At 46.4% G+C, this 19,009-nt stretch overlaps 1 protein-coding gene across 1 annotated transcript; it reads left to right on the top strand.

Annotated features, from left to right (window-relative positions):
• Positions 1 to 7,232: 7,232 nt before the first annotated feature.
• On the top strand, positions 7,233 to 14,133 carry RHOV (ras homolog family member V). Its single transcript, XM_009102072.3, has 3 exons — positions 7,233 to 7,620; positions 10,931 to 10,989; positions 11,301 to 14,133. The coding sequence occupies exons 1-3, from the start codon at positions 7,425 to 7,427 to the stop codon at positions 11,739 to 11,741; spliced, it is 696 nt and encodes a 231-aa protein (XP_009100320.1). The 5' UTR covers positions 7,233 to 7,424; the 3' UTR covers positions 11,742 to 14,133.
• The last annotated feature ends 4,876 nt before the right edge of the window (positions 14,134 to 19,009 follow it).

The raw sequence follows: 19,009 nt of genomic DNA, 5'->3' as shown, positions 1-19,009 counted from the left end.
CTTTTGCTGTCTAATCATCCTGATCTTCATAAGCAGCGACTGTTCTCTTTCAGCATCTCAAAAGGCACAAACAAATTACATTAGGTTTAGGGTAATGAGATAGGAAGGGACTTCTTGGACTATCAGATCCATTCTCCCACTCTTGTAGATACCACATCATATAGTCCTTTCTCTCTTCCTGTCAAGCTCTGTCTGATAGTGTGGGTATTTTTTCCCCTGACTTCTCTAGCTCATACCTGTTCCAAACACTCCCATGATTTTGAGCTGTGATTTCCAGTCTAACATAAGCTGTGGCTAGTCTGAATCCTTTAGTTCTTGTTCAAACACTGATCTTTATTATACAGGACATTACTGAGCTTTTCATTTCCTCTGCAAAAATCATCACAAATCATAGCCTTCATTTGGATGTATCAAATCCAGGATTTATCAAACCAAGAAGTTCTTGACTTCTCTTAAAAAGAGGGGATGATTAGTTCTTTGGAGCATCCTACAGTTCTCTACGTTGGTTGCAGCTTCAGCTCATGTTTATGTCACAGGGATGAGCATAGTTGATCCCTCATTTGAGATGGGGTCTCTACCTGTTGTTTTCTGCAATGATGCTTCTACTTTTCGTCTTTGTAGTCATATTTTTAGCAGTAGAAAACTGAAGGGTTATTTGGTAAGGGGGAAATAAACTGTCTTGAAAAATATCTGGATATTAGGGTAAATTGATATTTATGCACAAACTTCTCAGTGTGCATCTCTGTGGGCTGTTTCAACTCAAAGCCTAGATCAGGCCATGTTTTATAAGTTGTTTTTTACTTGGTCAGGTCTAGAAATGGAAGAGATTTTTGTTCTCATTCTGGCAGATATTATTGCCTTTTGGGGTTAATACCTCATGAGAAACCTGTGTCTGATTTTAATGTGGTTAAACTGGAAGCCAGATTTTCACCTTATTTGGAAATAAAACATCAGCCTAAAGCTAACCCAAGCCCACAAGCCTGCTCCATCCATCTGCAGTATCATCTGCTGTGATTATTTAATTTACAAACATGTGCAATAATTATATCCCAGTGCTACATTCACAGATTTGGTATTCTGGAAAGAAGGGAAGAGCGAGGATTGCAGCTCTTTGATTCACCAGGAATGTGTGGAGAATCAGATGATTACATTTTGTGTGTTGCAGTGGTGTAAGTCTATAAGAGGGACTTGTGCAAGAGAATTTAGGAGATTTTGGTGATATGTTTGGATTGCAAACCTAAATCCTTGTCTTGGTTTGGTACAGCTGTGGTCACAGCAGCAATTTGCAGTAATTTTGACTTAAACAGTTAACATTTTCTCCAAGCTGTGGGCACAGCTATCAACATCTAGGTGTTGCATGGCATGTTATGCTCCTCAAATGCCTAGAGAAACAGGTAATTCTAGATAACTGCACTGACAAACATACAATGTGTCCAAGGTTCAGATTCCCAGCAGATAAACCCTGTCTAAATCTGGGCTTCCTCAATGCTGTCTGTGTCATTCCTGGCTGCCCTGTCCAACCCCCTCTTGGTGCACAACAGCGTGTATATGAGTGCAGAGTGAGACAGTTCATTGCCCTGCAGCAGATGACTCTGTGATCCATGATCTAAACATGAATGCTGGTGCAGAGGAGAGGGCAGGAAGATGTGGCTGGGGAAAGAAGTAAGGGCAGAATCTAGTGACACAATTAAAATTTGAATTAAACCCTGGACTTCCTCACAGATTTCCACTACAGACGGTACTGATCATCACTCCACCTCACTGTATATAGAATATTCCTTCACAGTAATCAGCATAAAAAATACCCTGTATTCTTAAAAGCCGTAGGCAAATAGGTGTAACTCCCTAAATGGACCAGCCTCCATAAGATACCCACAAAGGTGTAACATACTTCCAGGCTATGAGACACCCCTGGAACTGCCTTGAGGAGAGTGCTGCAGATACCTCTGTACCCCACTCAATCAAAAGACCTTGTCCCAAGAGAAGGGACAGCGTTTCTGAGTGACCTTTTGAATGCTGTATACAAATTTAATGCAGTAAACAGAATTACAGTAGCTGTGTACCCCGGGTATTACAGCTACCCATGAGAACCTGAACTGGAACCTACACGGGGAGCCATACAACAATTAGAATTTACCCTGGAAGAGATCAAAGCTGCTGAAAATCTTGCCAGAGCCCGCCTCCTAACCATTAACCAACCTCCCAAGATCTTCCAGCCATTGTCAGAAACAGACCCTGCAGACCAGTAAACACTGGGTGGGACTGTATGATGCCCGAGAAGCAATTGCAGACCTGCAGACCGCGGTTCCCCTGACACTTTGTTTTCCCACAGGTGAACTACCAATGTCTGTTGCTGCTACATGTGCATTCCAGCGCAGGCTGCCCTTTGTAAACCCTCCGAGTGCCCCCATGGAAACCCTAGGGCGTAATCCATCTGTCCTGGAGTGTGAAAAAAGCAGGAGGGGGAACATGCTTTTGCAGTGAGAAAACCTTTTTCCCATCACCAGCACCCTGTGGCTAATCCCTCCGTTTTGATCCTCAAGGGAGATCCATCAATGATAAGCCTGAGAACTGAAACTGATAACTTGGCAGAGACAGTGATCTTAGAGCATTTTATGGTTTTCCGATCCCTCTTAAACCCAGCCCTTCACTGTTCAGTGTTAACTGCCTGCCTTTCCTTGTTTCACAGGGGGGATGTGAACTTTATCACCTTTCTCTTGCTAATTCCCTCACCCATTCCTGTTAAATGTTAGCCCCTCTTTTTGGTGTAAAAAGTCCGATTGAGTGACATAATTAAATTAAGCTCAGACCATTGTCTGAGCTGTCTTTAGTCTGAAATTTGCTGTTTTTCTTTCAGATTTAAAGAAAGTCTTTGAACGCCTTAAACGTTGCTTGTTCTTTCACATTCATCAGTTGATGTATTAAAATATGTACTTTCTCCAGCAGATGGCAACACACTTCTAAATTATTCACAGCATGTCTGAGAGGTAGGACTAGTTCCTAAGCAAGTCAGGAGATGAAGTAGAATTTGAGAAAGGGTCTTAATGCAAGATGGTACTTGTCTCCCTTTGGAACTTTCAAGAAAATATTTTTAAAGCTAGTGGCATTGTTATTTCATTTAAACTTATTATTCTTTAATCCGAAAATGTAGTATAATACTGTTCTTGTGGCTCTTTGCCTCTACATTTAACAAGAGTGGCAGTGAACAGGTGAACCAGAACCTCTCCGTGCATCTCTCAGGCATTGCCTTTAATTCCAAAGAGCAATGAACTAGTTCAGAGGCCAGGATAGTGGAAGCTGTATTCGAAAATTGTTTCTCTCTAATTTTTTTTTCCCCAAAGGCGTTTCGAAAGCACGCATCTCCAGTTCACACCAGAAGTATCCATTAGCTGCTATAGAATTGTAAAACATTTTTATTGCTGGAGACTCAGGAACTATGGAGTTTCTATCAATCAAAATCACTATAAAGGAAAGTAAGTACTAGAATAATTCTTCCTGGGATTTCTCCTGTCATAATTTTTCTATGAATGGGTACAGACTGATGTTTCACTGACTTCATGTTGTGTCTGTTTCTGCCTCTGCGAAGTTGATAGAAAATGATACAAAGAAGCATTTGACATCACTTCCTGAAGGTTACAATAACTAGACAAGGCACACCGCAAGGGAAAACCAGGCTCGAGCTCTTGTCTTCACCCTTTTGTCTGTCACTCCTTTTAAGTGGTAATTATAGTTAGCTTGATTTTTCCCAGGGAGGAAGCACACTCAGGTGCATGACAAACACTGGGTGACTCAGAACTGGTTGTGTCATTGCTTGCAATTACGAATTCGACCAGCTGGGCAGCAGCAGTACCTCGATTTCTTCAGTGTCTCTTGACATCACGGGTTCCAGTTTGCTCTGGCACCTGCATTCCAGTTAGCCCCCCTCTCAATGTAGATCCCCACCCACCTGCCCTGTGCCTGATGGCATTGTCGCCTGTTCTCACTGTGCCCCCCTTTCTCATTGTTTAGGTTTCTCTGGTGCAGCACTGTGAACAGACTCAGAAATGGGATCCCAGGGCACCATTTGCTAGGGAGCCATATTGACAAATGCAGCCCACTTGTACAAATGCAGGTAACGCTGAAGGCTGGATTTGCTCACTACCATGTTAGGAGGGGCTGATAATTTTTTTTCCTTTTCCTTGGTGAGAAGGGAACCATGTTATTTTTAAAACTGTCAGCTCCCATAACATACAATGCTCTTTCTGAGGCAACATGAGTAATTTGCTAAACTTTGCAAAAATGAGAATGGCTTCCACTCTGTGAGTTTCAGACAAGACTGGGAAGCAGAATATCAGCCAAGGAGGCAGAACACGATGTTGTCAGAGGAACAGATTACGAGGTTGTTGGAGGTCTAGTATTGCTCAGGAGCCACTGAAAGTCAGGACCACTATCTGCTAAAAAGCCCAGTGTCACCATTTCCCCATATTATAATACTTCACTTCAGGATGGAAATGATATGGAATAGTTTGAGCTGATCCCCACAAGGGATGAAACTACACATCCCCGTGTGTCCTTCTCATCCAAATTGGCTCATGAACTATTCTTGATTTGGTCCATAGGTGGACTTCTCCTGCCACAGCAGTGGCGAGAAAAGTTATTATAATTAATAGAAATGGGCAGAACAGGAAGTGTCTTCTTCTAAATTACTGGGTTTTTTAATAACAGGACTTTGTACAGATGTATAAAGTTTGTTTGGTGGTGACAGTCACACACTGCCTGAATATAGAAATCTATTTCCACTGTAAATCACTTTAATGGAGCAGCTTTTCCGTGCAGCCCAGATAGAGCAGCCCAGCTGAGTAATGGCTCAAAACTAACAGGACCTGAAATCTGTATTTGATCTCCCTGGAAAGAGTTTGATCTTCTGTACTTAGTTCCTGGTGGATAGGAATTCACATAATGAGAAATACCATCATAATTTGTACTAATTATAATTCCTGGGAGTGAGGCCAAATAAAGCCTTGCAGACTGTGTATTTCCCACTCAGGCACTACTGATTTTGGCAAAGGAGCATGTCAGGCAAGTAGCACATAATGGGGCTCTCCTAATGTACCTGCTGTCTGCACAGGCAGAGCCAGTCCCCAGAGCTGTTGGTTCAGCAGCTCTGGGAATGGGACAGACTTTCACTGCAAAAAAGGCAGAACTGTGCAAAAAAAATCTAGCAAACCCAAAATATCTGACTGCTCTCTGCATTGTGAAACTAAATCTGCATCCACTGTTATCTGTCAGGACCAAGGAAAGGCCTGAGAAACAAATCCATGGGAGCGGCCCTATTTGTTTGCTTAATCACTTTGTTTAAATATAGATTAAAAATCACTTAAGCTCATTGACAAATTAAGTGTGTGTCAACCAACGGTTGTCAGAAACTGCAAGAAAAAAGGAGCTAGTCCCAGAAGGAAGAGATTTTAGGTAAGGAATAAGAGAAAAAAGGCTGGATCTGGAGAGTGGGGCAACAGTGTATCTTCTTAAGGGAGATACATTCCTAAGCAAACAGCAAATAGGGAACTTGAACTGTCAACTTCTCTTCTCTTGACCCTGCCAACAGTGAACAATTTGGTGAATAATCCCTCATTTACATTCATCTATTCCGATTAAATGGAAATGTCATAGTTCACAGAAAGTCAGCCAGAGTCTGAAATGCACTGGGAAAGCTTTGTAAGATCCTTGTTTGCTGTGCTGCCTGCCCCAGCTGCCTACCCCAGTGTAGCCTGTCCTTGCTGGTCCCGTTGGAGGCACTGCCACACCTCACACACTGCAGAGTATGGCCTGCCCCAATGCATTCTGCCTTTTCTGGAGCAGTTCAGCTGTCACCTGGCTCTGAACCAGCACTGAAGAGCATGGCACTGGAAAAAGCCAGCCTAATGCAAGCCAGTCCCTTGAGACAGCAGCCACTTGATGTAGTAAGACTACCTGGCACATGTTTTAGCAGCAGCCTAGTTTCTAATACCATCCCCATTTTTTGTAGCTGTAGAAATGTAAGGCTGTGCTATGTGGAAAAACATATAAGGGGTTGATTAAAACAAACTGCTAGAGAAAACTGCAGAGGAAAAGCCTTCTTGCAGTTCCCAGGAAGCTTGTTGGCTGTCTCCAGAGAGTGGACATGCTTTGTCCACTGAACATGAAAGGTTGCAGTGCTTATGACTTTCTGACACCCACAGGGAAAAGGCTTCTAGACTATGCCTTACTTAAAGATTTCTTCTCAAGTTCAACATTAGTGTAGGTGGAACACCTTTGTATCTTTCTCAGCACAGATGCAAACTACAGCAAGACAAACTCACAAACTGCTAATCAGCAGCTGCTTGCAGCACAAACCTGCCTAGTGCAGACAGGTCTGCCTTGCTGAGAGGACTAAGGACATAATGGTAGCTAAATGAGTGTTGTTCATTGATAGCCTGAGTTTAGCTCCTCCATTAGGAAGCGGCTCCACATTCAAAGCTAATGTTGCAATATTGGGTATTGCAGGCATTAATACCTTCACTCCAGTGTTTCCAATCACTTGGAGGTGCTACACTGGTGTGCAGTGATGGCTGAGATAGGGTGGCTGTATCTCTCCTTTTAAGTGGTGTGTTCCCACTCCTCTGTTTAGTCATACATCATTAGACAGTGAGCTCCTCAGGGCAGGGATGGAGCTGTCTTCTTAGCTGCCAAGGGCACAGTGTGGTGTGGGAGCTACCAGAGGTGAATATGAAAAACAGGCAGCAGACTGGGAACTCCTGCACTTGTCCATGCAGCTGGGAAAATACACTTTGTGGCTTTTGCCAGCAGGTAGGAAAAGCTTGGCTGGGCCCCAGCAACCCAGTAATGCCAAGCATGTAGTTAACAGATGGGATGACTTTTGGCCATTTGTTTTATATTGTCCTTCACAATATTGACCAGCACTGTTGGTTTTCTGTCCTGATTTCATGGCAGAAATCACAGATGCCCCAATTGGCACAGTGGAGCTGCTTCTTTCAAAAAGGAAGCAGGGGTGGCTTGGATGGAGCGCGGCTTTCCTGTGTGCGTGCGGCTCAGAGCACGGCGTGGCACCTGCCGAAATTCCGAGGGCAAGTGCCGCTCGGGGGCATGGCGGGGGATGGCGGTGCAGCAGCGGGACCCTCGCCCGCGGGACGGCGGCGGGAGGAGGCGGCCGGGCCGGGCAGAGCAGGGCTGAGCCCGGCCGCCTCCCGGCGGGGCGGGACAGGGCGGGACTAGGGAAATAGGGGCTGGTTTTGTGCGCAGGGCGGCAGGTGTAGTGATGAGGAGCGAAGCTCGGCGGGCTGGAGAGGGTGGCCCCGCACGGCAGCTCCGACAGCAGCCCGTTCTCAGGAGCATGGCAGCGGCCCCGCCGCGCTGCTCCCCACGCTGAGCCCTGTCGAGTCCGCGGTGCCACCATCAGTGCCATTGCCATGCCTCCCCAGGAGCTCCTGGATTACGCGCCCGCCTTACGGAGACACAGCCCATCCCGGGGCAGCGGCCCGGAGCTGGGAATCAAGTGCGTGCTGGTGGGCGACGGCGCCGTTGGCAAGACCAGCCTGGTGGTCAGCTACACCACCAACGGGTACCCCGACGAGTACCAGCCCACCGCCCTCGACACCTTCTCCGGTAGGTGCCCGCCCGGGCTGCGCGGGCATGGGGCAGCCGGGAGGATCCTGTCTGGAGCATGGGGAGGAGCGGGCTCCCGGCGCGGATGGAGGCGAGCGCTCCCGGGGCCACGGGCTGCCCCGTGCGGGCAGCGCAGCCTGCGGGCACACAGCCCTAGGGGATTTCTGGGACTCGGACCGAGTCCCTCCGACGTTTTTTGAGGTTTAGCAGGTGGAGGTACTCCGTTCTGCAACTGTGTCGAGTTGATTTGCAAGTTCTATGAACTTGGGTATCTTCCTGGTTTTGTGGTGTTGTTATGACTAAATAGAAGGGGGCTTAGTTTTTTTTTACTGTTAGTGTTTTTAGCTTCAGAAATAGCCTACAGTGTAACGTTGTGATTTTCGCTTCAACTGATACTCGGGAAAACCATCCTTTTCTCTCCTTGTCTGGTGAAGTTTGCACTGAACAGAGGTTGTCAAAAAGTTGACGGACTTTTTAAGTCTGGCTAGAATTACAAGCTGATGAGCTCTCATTAGTTTCCACTTTTGTAAATGCTATCTTTGTTCTTGTTCTACACTCCTCTTCCTTTGGGCTCCAATTTCTAATATAAACCCCAGGAGAATACAAAGCCCTTTGAAAGATTTCTTATCTTCATTGCATATGAAGAAACACAGCACTACTTGACAATGTAGATTGGTAGATTAGAGATGTGCTCAAGTCAGGCCAGGAATGAGACATCTAATGTGTCATAGTCTTAGGGGTGCTTAGAGGGAGTGTTTTGTTTGAATGTCCCCCCTCAGTTGCTCACTCTGAGAGCTGTTGATTTACCTTGACCTTCTCCAAGCTATTCCACTGTCACTTGAAGGAACTGGACTGGGAACACGCTGCTGTTCATGGTCAAGAAGCCCTTTATGAACAGATGTAAGGAATCATGAGTCCTCCAAGGGAAAGGTTACTGCTCTCTCTGCCCTCTTTGCATTAATGTGTATGGATTAGACTAAGAGAGGCTTAACATTATTGTAATTATTAGACTGCACATTTTTGGAAGTGCAAATCCATAATAAAATGGTCCAGAAAGGTGAAGGCAAGATGAGTGCAGAGACTCCCTGATTAACAGCAGGTATTCTGAAGATAGCTGCACATGGGTTTAGTTCCAGTCTGGATGTCCCAGTACTGAGTCTGCCTTCAGAGTTTCATAAGATTTGTAGCTGATATAAATCAAAAACATTCAAAATCTGTCTTGTGAAGTTCGCTTTCTGCTTTTTGGGAGAAAATGGAAGGACAGACAAGTTTTCCTTCCCACTCCTATTTTTACCCTGGATAAAGTCCCTTCCCAGAGTCAAATATTATGCTTCAGGATCCAGCTCAGAAATTTCAACCCAATTCCTTCCACTTTTGGGGAATACCCGCCATTGAAACAGTCTGCAGAACTCAGCAGTTTAAATTCTAACCTTAATCCTGGTCATGGGACTGAGATGCCAATAACAAGATAGAAGAAGGTGTTGCATTATCAGGGGGATGTCTCTGGGGCAGTGACCCAGCCACATACAGATGTAGTCTGGCTGCTACCTCCTGCTGGGTGTCGCTGCCAGCTAGAGCAGCCTTGAGTGAAATGCGCACCCGATGACCTTTCTCCACCAGGCTATCCTGTTCTGCCAGCCTCTTCACTACTGTACCATGATCCATCCTCATCCTGAGGGTGTGGACCTTGTGAGGGCGGTATTTGGAGGGCTGTTGCAGAGCTGCTAACGTAGTTCAAGCTAGCAGCAGATGGGATGAAACTTTGTGCAAATGCTGGAGCAGTAGGTAATATGTGTGGTGAGTTTCTTCTGAAGATGGCGAGACATTTCAGAGATGCTAATTCATTCTCTCAATGCACTTGCGAGACAGAGAAAACCAGATACTAGAAAGTCAAATGTCTGCTGTCTTGAAGATCAAGTCAGGATCTAGCAGGTTCTTTGATCAGGAACAGGTTTCTCTTCCTCCTCTGGGGCAAAGATATGGTAACAACCCAACTGTTTCCCAGTCACACAGAAGCAATGACTTTCAGCTACGCCACGAGGAGTGGCACTGTGGTGGATGCACCCACCCCTTCATTTTTCTTCAAGTATTGGTCTCCCATCAAACTTCATTCATCTTCTTGTCTGCGTTCCCCTTTTTTTCCCCAGACTGCTTTCAGGGAGGAGTGCTCTCCTTCAAAAGCTTGTGTGAAACTCTTGTTTCAGTCACTTCTCACCAGAAAAATTACTTCAAGAATCACAAACAATTGATTCTGCTTCTGGTTGGGAGACTTTTTGTTTGTGGGTTTTGGGGGGGCTTTTTGGTCTGGTTCCCTTCTTTTTTTTTTTTTTTTTTTTTTTTTTTCCTTTACCAAAAGGACAATAAAGCCTCCTTCCTGCACACAGCAGTGGAGTTTTGCTAACTTATGTCAACTATCAGCCATTGTCACCCTAGCCAGTATGTCTGCCTCTATTCATCCAAGCACAGCCCCATCCACCTTGTCAGGACTTTCAAGTGATTTCCAACTCCACAACCCCTTTTTCCCTCTCCTCAGTTCCTAGACTAATCTCTGTGGTGTCTATGCACTTAAACATCTAACAGTTTCATTCCTGATTGCCATCAGAGGGCCTGCCAGCCCTCAGTCTGAGTCAGCTGATACCACATGAAGGCTTACTCTGATTAGGGAGTGAAATGGGAGCAAACCTTACATGTGTAACTCAGCAGTTTTTCAGTGTGTGGATAGTCTCTGAAAGGGATTTCACTCATCACTCTTTCCTTAATAGCTTCTTCATTACAAAGGTGGGTTTTTCCTTAGCTAGGACACTCATGTAACATTTTTTTTGAGGCCAAATTTCTGGTCTGGATGGGAAAAATTTCCAATAGCTAGTTTGATGGAGACTGATTTGAATTTGCTTGGCCAAGAAAATAGGAGCAAATTGCCCAAGTTGTCAGATTTTATCCTTATCTTTTTTCTTGGTTGTAGAAGAAGAACAAGTGGTTCTCAGGGAACTGTTTGGCTAAGGGCTCTTCTTGTCCAGAGGAGCAGTTGTTCAGTAATGTGGAACTATTCTTTCAGAATTCTGGAGAAAAGCACAAAACACCTGAGAGCTAACAAAAACAGGTCTGCTGCAGTTCTCTTAATGTTTCCAGTGCAAGCTTCAACAGTCTTAGTAAGGTTTGGGAGGATGCTCAGCTAGGAGGAGATGTGAGTGACTTCAGTGAGTCTGTTCAGCAGGGTGTGAAGCAAAGTGCTCAGGAAAAGCCTGTATGGGTGTATGTGTGTATGCTGGCCAGCTGCTTTAGACTCATCCTTATTCTCCTTCTGCTACAGTGCAGGTCCTTGTGGATGGAGCCCCAGTACGAATTCAGCTGTGGGACACTGCTGGACAGGTAAGCTCTATCAAAGCAGCTGTCAACTCTGGTCCTGTGGGACAGGTATTGTTTTCAGGCTTTGAGGAAGGAGGTGTTTAACAGGGAAGAAAGGAAATGCACTGCTCCAGCACCAGCTATTTGCTGGTATGGCAGTCACAGACAAGGGAATGACAGATGCCCTCAGCTCTGAAATGTGGCATGGCCACAAAATCAGTACAATGCCCTGCCTCTGTTGCTATCCTAGTTAACTTGTAGAAAAGCTACTGTAGCATCATGCTGATAGAAGAGCGGTCCAGTGAAGATTTTTTTTCCCCCTCCCTTTTCTACAGGAGGACTTTGACTGTTTGCGCTCGCTTTGTTACCCTGACACCGACGTCTTCCTTGTCTGCTTCAGTGTGGTAAACCCAAGCTCCTTCCAGAACATTACAGAGAAATGGATCCCTGAGATACGAACTCACAACCCGCGGGCGCCAGTGCTGCTCGTGGGGACACAGGCAGACTTGCGGGACGATGTCAATGTCCTCATCAGCCTGGATCGCTACCACGTGAAGCCTGTGCCCCGGCCTCAGGCAGAAGGTCTAGCTGACAAAATCCGGGCTGAAGCCTACCTGGAATGCTCAGCACTGACCCAGAAGAACCTTAAAGAAGTTTTTGACATGGCCATTGTCAGTGGTGTTGAGCACAAGGCACGTCAGGAAAAGAAGATGACTGCCAAAGGCATCAAGACTCTCTCTAAGTGCCGCTGGAAGAAGTTCTTTTGCTTTGTCTGAAGCTGCTTTGAGGGAGGGGAAAAGAAACACCCAATGCCAGTATTGGCTCTGCACCTTCTTGGAGTGACTGCTCCTATGGCCCCAGCAAGGAGGGTATGATAAGCTGCTGGGCTTGGAAACCTGTCTCTTGCTGGGTACAGTATCAGATGCCGAGACATGAACTAGATTTCCATTGTGCTGAGATGTGGAATGGTCCAGGCAGCTGTAATACCTGCTGGACATGTCTGTAGTGTCCCAGACTAATGGGAGCCTTTAGTACATCAAGACTCAGTACCCCAGAACAGGCAGGTTCCTTGCATTGTTCAAAATGACCAGTTTTCTGGTTGAAGCTCACACATTTTCAGAGTTCTGGTGCAGCATAATAAACACGAGGGATTTCCGAAATCAGCCTGTGTTTTGGCTGATTTACAGGCATGGCAGAGAGTAGGGCAGGGGCAGTTACAGGCAACTGCAATGTGGTCAGGCATGGGGTGCAGAGTTTGTAATGTGAGACTTGGGTTCCCCCTCTGATTCCATTTGCCGAAATAGGTAGAATTCACTTGGCTGTGAAAAAGCAGCTCTCTTTCTTAAAGGTCCTGTACTAGGAGTACTCTTGAGAAGTTATTTCCTAAATAAAGGCCATTAGCAGGCTGAAGAGAAAATGCACTGGGAGCTACCGCAATACTTTGAGAAAAACCTTCTCAGAGAGGACTCTGCAGTCCTCTGGGTGCAGGTGTTACAGTCCTATCCTAAGAGGTAGTTGTGCACTTGGAGACCAACTTTAAAAGGTCTTTTGTGTGTGTGGTGTTTCGAAAGAAAGAAGAGGTGAGGAAGAGTGAGGTGTGGCTCTGTCTAACAGAGAAAAAACTGTGTCAGCAAAGGGTTTATAACACTACCAAGGGGTCAAATGTAGATGGAGGGAGAAGGAAGAAAAAGAAGCAAATAGAAAGGAGAAAGATGGAATGAAGAAAGGTAGATGGAGAAGGAAAGGAGAATGAATGTAGTTAAATGAAAGTTGTGATTCTACTTAGTTGAGATGCTAATATGCAGGGTAACCTCTAGGCACCTGAAAATTTTGCTAGTGATATGAATTTCAAAGTAATATTGTGAAAACATTCAGTTCTGAATCAAAAGGAGGGTGTTGTAGTGAGAGAGAGTTCCTCTTTATTAGGAAAATCCTCCATTTCAGATCTGCACAGAAGAATGGAATTTACCTTGTACTGTTCTTCCTGAGGCTGCAGAACAGGAACAGAGGACTCAGGGCTTCTTTCTGTTATGCTTCCCTTTTTAAAAAGTCACTGCTTGATCTGCTGAAATCAAAAGCAAAGGAAATCCATGAAGTTTTTGCTGGAGAAAATAATTCCTTAAGTTTCACTCCCTTCCCCTCTCACCTGTTTCTCAGGGGATCATTACCTCAGAGAGTCTATTCACATTTTATTATATTTTATTATAGAACTTGCAGCAATTTCTAGATCTTCTTTTGCAGAGACATTTCATTTTGGTTTATGTAGCAGAGAGCATGACAGGTCTGTCAAGAGATGCTTTTGATACTCAGGGGGTTCTCTGCATCTGGCCACAGCCCATCGCTTTGAGGATGCTCTGGAGTAATGTGACAGAAATGTGACAGAAAGAGAAATAGCTGTGGATGGTTTGCCCTAGACCAAAGGCAAGCATAGGTGAGCTAGTGAGCCTGTAGCAAGGCAAATATGACTAATGCAGTCTGGCTCCAAACAAATGCCTCCCAACAGCTCTCACAGACAGCTGGTTTTGTAGTGCAACTTATGTAGTTCCCAGGATGTGAAACAAGACTGCTGTCTCCCTGGGCAGTATTGCAGGATGAAAGAGGTGAAGTGTTCCTGGGAAGGGAAGTGGCCCACAGCCTTGGAGGTGCTTCTAGGGTAAGGCTCAGAGACCTGAAAAGGATGGTGCAGCAAAATGAGCTGAATGTTGAAAGGAGTCCTCCAACTGAAATGCCCTTTGAGTCCAGTGAGGAGTCTTAAGAGATGATGAACACAGAGACAGTAGCTAGAAGTGACATGTCTGACACAGGTCTAGGTAGGACACCTGACAAAGCTCAGCAACGCATCCCTGTGTGCATATCCTACCTGTACAGGCACCTTTGCTGTATCACTAGTTCAGTTTGTCTGTTGGGTCTTTACACATTTCTTTAGCCTGTGAGACCAAGGGCTGTGGTGTGACCTGCCAAAGAGCATGCCACATCCCTATGGAGCAAATCCACAGGTGGAAAGAACACCAGCCTCCTTCCTGACAAGGACAGCAAGAGTTGTCCTGCAGTAGCTTGGTATGAAACAGGGGTTATTTCATTCTGGAAAAAAAACTGTACTGAGAGCTACTTTTGTTCTATGTGATTGTGTCTAAAATTTGTTCAAATAAATTTTTTTAATGTCCACAACTTGTGTTTGTAATTTCATCAGTGCAAATTAAGTTGGGCATTAATATTGAAAGGCAGTTACTCCATTTTACTGATAAAAAACAACAGGGAAATGTCCCCACCTCTCACTCCATGTCCTGACTCCCACTAGCAATGGTAAAAATCCCCTCATAGCTAAAACTTTCCAGGTTCCTTCTGGAAAGGAAGTTAATCTCAGTTAATCTTTCTTTACCTCAGCAGCCACTCAGTATGGATGATGCTGAGGGGGATGGAGTAGGAAACATCCAGGGCTTTCAATGCCTCTCCCCAGAAGCCACTCTCCAGGGGCCAGTCAGGAAGCCTCCCAGCACACATGAGCCAAGCCCATGCAGGACTTGCATTTGGAGCCTTAATGACAGCATGCTGCTCTGTCATTAGGCTGATGGGTAATTTAGAAGCAGCTTCACTTAACTTACCTTGGCAGTTACTGCTCAAGTGATGAAAAATTTTGCCTGTGCCACATAGAATGCAAAGGCTCCATCAAAGACAGGTCGCAGGACTAACCCTTTCAGCCCTATCTTCAGTATTACAGATCGGTCAGGGCTCCTGCCTGTCCAAATATGGGGCCCCATAGCTACTCCAGAGTCAGAGGGCTGAAAAGTGAGGTTGCTGAGGGAGGAGTGTGGTGGTTCAGCAGAGAGCTGGGAAAGAAAATGGACAAAAAAACAGAGTAGCTGAGGTAATGGGTAAATTCAGAATTTAGAAGGGAATAGGAAATCATTACCGATAAAACATGAGTTTTTGGGTGAGGGGGTTGTTGGGGTTTTTAGGATTTGTTTGGGGTTTTTGTGGGGGGAGGGGGCATGGTTGTTTACCAAGTCACACTCTCCTTCTACAGACCCACTGTTTACTAGGTGTAAAGTAACCTATGGGAGTATTTGGAGCTGGCTCCCAGCTTTGTAACTTCCTGGCACTAAATCTTACAAAAGCACCTGTGAATGGAAATAGCAGCAAAGTGTGAATTAACTTTACAGGGAGTGAGTCATTCTACTGAGCCATATCCTGTCATACGCACAATAAGCACTCTAAAACTCCCTGAAATCCGTGAACAAAGCTGAACTCCTGGGTGTGGGGAGGTGAATCTATCTCATTAAATGGAGTTTCCTACTAAAGCCACCTGAGGTGTCTGTAAAGCCTTGCTCTCATCCTCTTACGGTGCAGTACTGGATCTGTGCTACTACCTGGCTTTGGTAGAGTCTGGGCTTGTTTCTGCCTTGCAGTGCTGCTTGACCAACCTGTATTTTCAGATGCTGCTGAGAGCACAGAGGAGATCATGGGAGACTGTTGCTAACACAAACCACCCCACCAGGCTGGGTGAAGCTAGCCCAGTCCATTGCTAGGCCAGCACAATTCCTCACAAGTGCTGCTTACTTTCTTCCAAAAAGGATCCTTATGATTAGTTGATCTGACTTGTTCCATGGCATAAAGCTCAGCATCAAATGCTAAAAGCACTGACATTCCTACAGGGTAGAAACTCTCCACTGCCTTCTTTCTTGCTCAGAGCTCTGACTTGGATCGTGGGTACCAGACTCCTGCATATCCTTGCATTCAGCAGAGTAACTGATAAGAAAAACTGTCCTTCCTGTACTGGAGAATGCTGGTTGAGACCCAGCATAGGTAACAGTACAAGTACTGCAGTACAGGTACACACCATGTTTTGTAAATCCACAAGAAGCCAGTGTGCTTGCTGCTACTCTCAGCTGCCATTGCCAAAGGACCTGAGCTTAGATGTCAGTAACAGTAGGGACACAGTATGGAAAGGACCCTTTAGTTTCCTTTTTCTGTAGGTGCGCACCCTAAATGGGCTTAGCTGTGCCAAAAAGTTTCCAGCTAGTAACACTTTCCTCAGCTTCCACTGAGCCCTGACTGGGAGTTAAACCCCAGAATAATACCATGTTTCATCTAACTCAGCACATCCTCCTTCCAGCACCAAAAGGGCAAGTCTGAAAGTCCTTCTGGAGATCTTTGTGCCCTGTAGGTTACATCTTTTTTATTTTGAAGGGACAGGCTGAACTATTACCAGGTCAGAAGCTGACATGAGCTCAGCAGGAGGAACCCTGCTGAAATGCAATTATCTTCGGAATGGCATCCTGCCCCCATTTCCTGAGAGGGTGTGATTACATTGACAACCTTATCACTTTCTTAACACTCCCCAATTTAATCCTCAGGTGCTAACTGGCTTTTTCTTCAGATTGCTCCAAGTGTAACGTTATTTATCAATTAGCCCCAGCTTGGAAGCAGGGTCTGATTTGACTTTTCTCAGCTGTACTGGCAGATAGGTAACCTGCTTCAACTTTGCTCTTAATGCATTCCTGCCCCTAATTTGGTCAGTCCCATGGTCCTTTCTGCTGTCTCTCAGAGCAGCGTGGGAACACCACAAGAGCAGAAGGGAGCAGAGGTGCTGCTCAAACAGAAGCTGTCAGCACAAGGCATGTTTGTCCTCTCACAGCCTGTGTGCTAACTGAACTGCTGCTCTTCCATTCTGCTGAGAGTCCTTTTTGCCCAGGATGCTGCCCTTGGCCGTGTGGTCTGCTTGTACATCTTGAGTCTGCTTTACATCATTGCCTCTCTTTGACCATGCTAAATCACTTGTAGTGAGCCTGGGAGACAAAGCATTTTTCCAAAGCAACCACTTGAACTTTACAATATGGCTCTAAGACTGTCTCTCCTGTAGTGCAGAATGCTGGTTGAGACCCAGCACTTCATCTGCATCTGCTCCCAGAGAAGGAATCAAAGAGCTGGCCCAGCTGGCACCTGGGCCTCCTGGAAGCTGCTTACTCATGCCTCTGCAGAGTCCAGCCCTGGGCTCCCCATTCCCACCATATAAATACAACATTGTACTTGCAAAGACCTATTGCACAAGAGGGCAGGGTATGTCTCAACTTATCCCTGAGACAGGTTCCCTCTGCAGCAGTCCCACGTGATCCTGGTTCCCAGGGTGACACCATGCCCTTTCCAGCTCCCAGACTGAGCTGCTCGGCATCCAAACTTGCAGGACTTGTTCTAGAGGAGCAGGACGAGATGTGGGTCCCATCCTCCCCCTCCAACCCCGTATCCCCAGCACTACCCCTAGGGCAGTGTTGTGAACTGAAATACTCTGGTTTCTGCTGCTATGGAGGAACATCAGGTGCAAAGAAATTTGGCTGTGGGACAAGTTTCACCACGAGTCACTGAGCCAGGCTTTTCTTTCCCATGAGATAATCTTGGGCGGGGCAGACAATCTCTTAAAATTAAAATACAATGAAAATACACGGGCTTCCCAGGGTCTAGGGTGAAGCTCTCTTTCCTTGTTTTCTCAGAAAGCGAGCCAGGCACTGCTGAAACCTTCCCCAGGCTTTCAGCGCAGAAGGAAGCACTGCAGTGGCAGCCTCAGAGCCAGGCCTGGTGCCTGCTGCTTCCCCAGTTGGCAGCAGGAGCCCACCCATGGGACCTGGCTCTGCCGGTGGTGAAGGTGGAAGAGCTCGACCTCCTGTGGAAGAGAGCACAGTTTAGCGAATCAATCACAGACAGCAAAGCCCCCTTCCTGTGGCTGTGCTGCCAATCACTGTGCTGGTGGCACTGTGGAATTTCCTGGTGGGGACAGCACTGGTGATTCCCAGGTAGCTACCTGCATGTGAATGGTGGTGCTGGTGGTGCCATCACAAATGTTAAACTGCGGGGAGCTCAGGGTGCTCGAGCTGTGGGCTTGTCCCTTCCTCCACCATCCTCATAAGCATCTCACCCTGTCACTGAGCTTAACTCTCTGCTTCTCCAGGTAAACACCTGGTTACATTGCTCAGTGGCAGCAGGGACACAGGGATGTAGCTGGAATCTAGCTGGGATCTCCCTTGGAAGGTGGGTCACCACCCCAGCCTTACACACTCGAGATTCTTTCTCATCCAAAAGGGAAAGTCAGCATCACGTGCTGAAAGAGAGCTCATCCGTGGGAGGATTTGGTTTTCCCATCAGAAGCTGCATCCCTGCAGGGCTGGATGGGAGAGAGGCTGGGAAAATGCTGCCCAAGCAGTGCCTATGGGTTTTGGATGGTATTGCAGAGCCCCCGCTGCTCTCCTGCAGGGAGCCCTTTGCCGGGCTGCACGCCTGGGGAGCAGCTGTGCCCGGGGACAGCGGGTGCCTGCGTGGCCGGAGCCGCTGGGATGGCTCTCCGCACTGTGGAGGCAGCAGGAGTACCCAGCTACGGGCAGAGCTTCAGAAAGAGCGCATTCATCCTCCCTGCCAGTAAGGCAGGGAGCGCCCGGGGCAGACTGATGACGCACAGCACACCTGAGATCATTTTCATGGGAATAGGCCCGTGAGAGACTGAGAGAGGAAGAGTCAGGGAAACTCTCCCAGCACTTCAGTCAGTGTCAGCATTCACGGGGCAGATTTCACAAGATAAACAAAAGCCTTTAATAACCGCAGTGGAGGGAGACTTTGAAACCCTGTGAAACCTCTGCCAGGAAAGGAGAGCAGCAGGCTTCTTGTGGAGTTCCAATGCCACCAGCCAGCCAGAGGCTTGGCAGGCATGGAGAAAAAAAGGCTTGCAAAACCCAGACCATAAAGATCCAAGTGTGGGTACCTAGGCTGTACTCCCAGCTGTGAATAGTTGTATACATGGTGCTATACATAGCACAGAGGAATTTTCATTCTACTTGCTAAGGGGTTTTAATAACATAGAGCAGATGAAAGATGTCAGCCACCCTGGAATATTATCTAGGCAGCAGTGTATAATTTGAAGGGAGGGTAGGAAAGGATATCTAATGTTGTGATATCTTCTGCAGCATGATTCGGTATTTTTCTTGTAAGCCAAATAGATTTGTAAAGTAATAATTTATTAGCATCTAACAGTAAAGTCTTACACGCACAAAACTCCTGTCAA

This window comes from Serinus canaria, chromosome 5 (assembly GCF_022539315.1).
Source record: "Serinus canaria isolate serCan28SL12 chromosome 5, serCan2020, whole genome shotgun sequence".
Classification (NCBI taxonomy): Eukaryota; Metazoa; Chordata; class Aves; order Passeriformes; family Fringillidae; genus Serinus; species Serinus canaria.
The sequence above is the reverse complement of the archived record's forward strand: the minus strand, read 5'-3'. Positions and strand labels throughout refer to the sequence as shown.

What these genes read in the sequence shown, in the direction of transcription:
- RHOV (XM_009102072.3), top strand. Translation starts at nt 7,425, where the DNA reads ATGCCTCCCCAGGAGCTCCTGGATTACGCGCCCGCCTTACGGAGACAC. An exon ending in CGCCCTCGACACCTTCTCCG is followed by an intron (nt 7,621 to 10,930) that starts GTAGGTGCCCGC and finishes CTTCTGCTACAG; the next exon opens with TGCAGGTCCTTGTGGATGGA. An exon ending in TGTGGGACACTGCTGGACAG is followed by an intron (nt 10,990 to 11,300) that starts GTAAGCTCTATC and finishes CCTTTTCTACAG; the next exon opens with GAGGACTTTGACTGTTTGCG.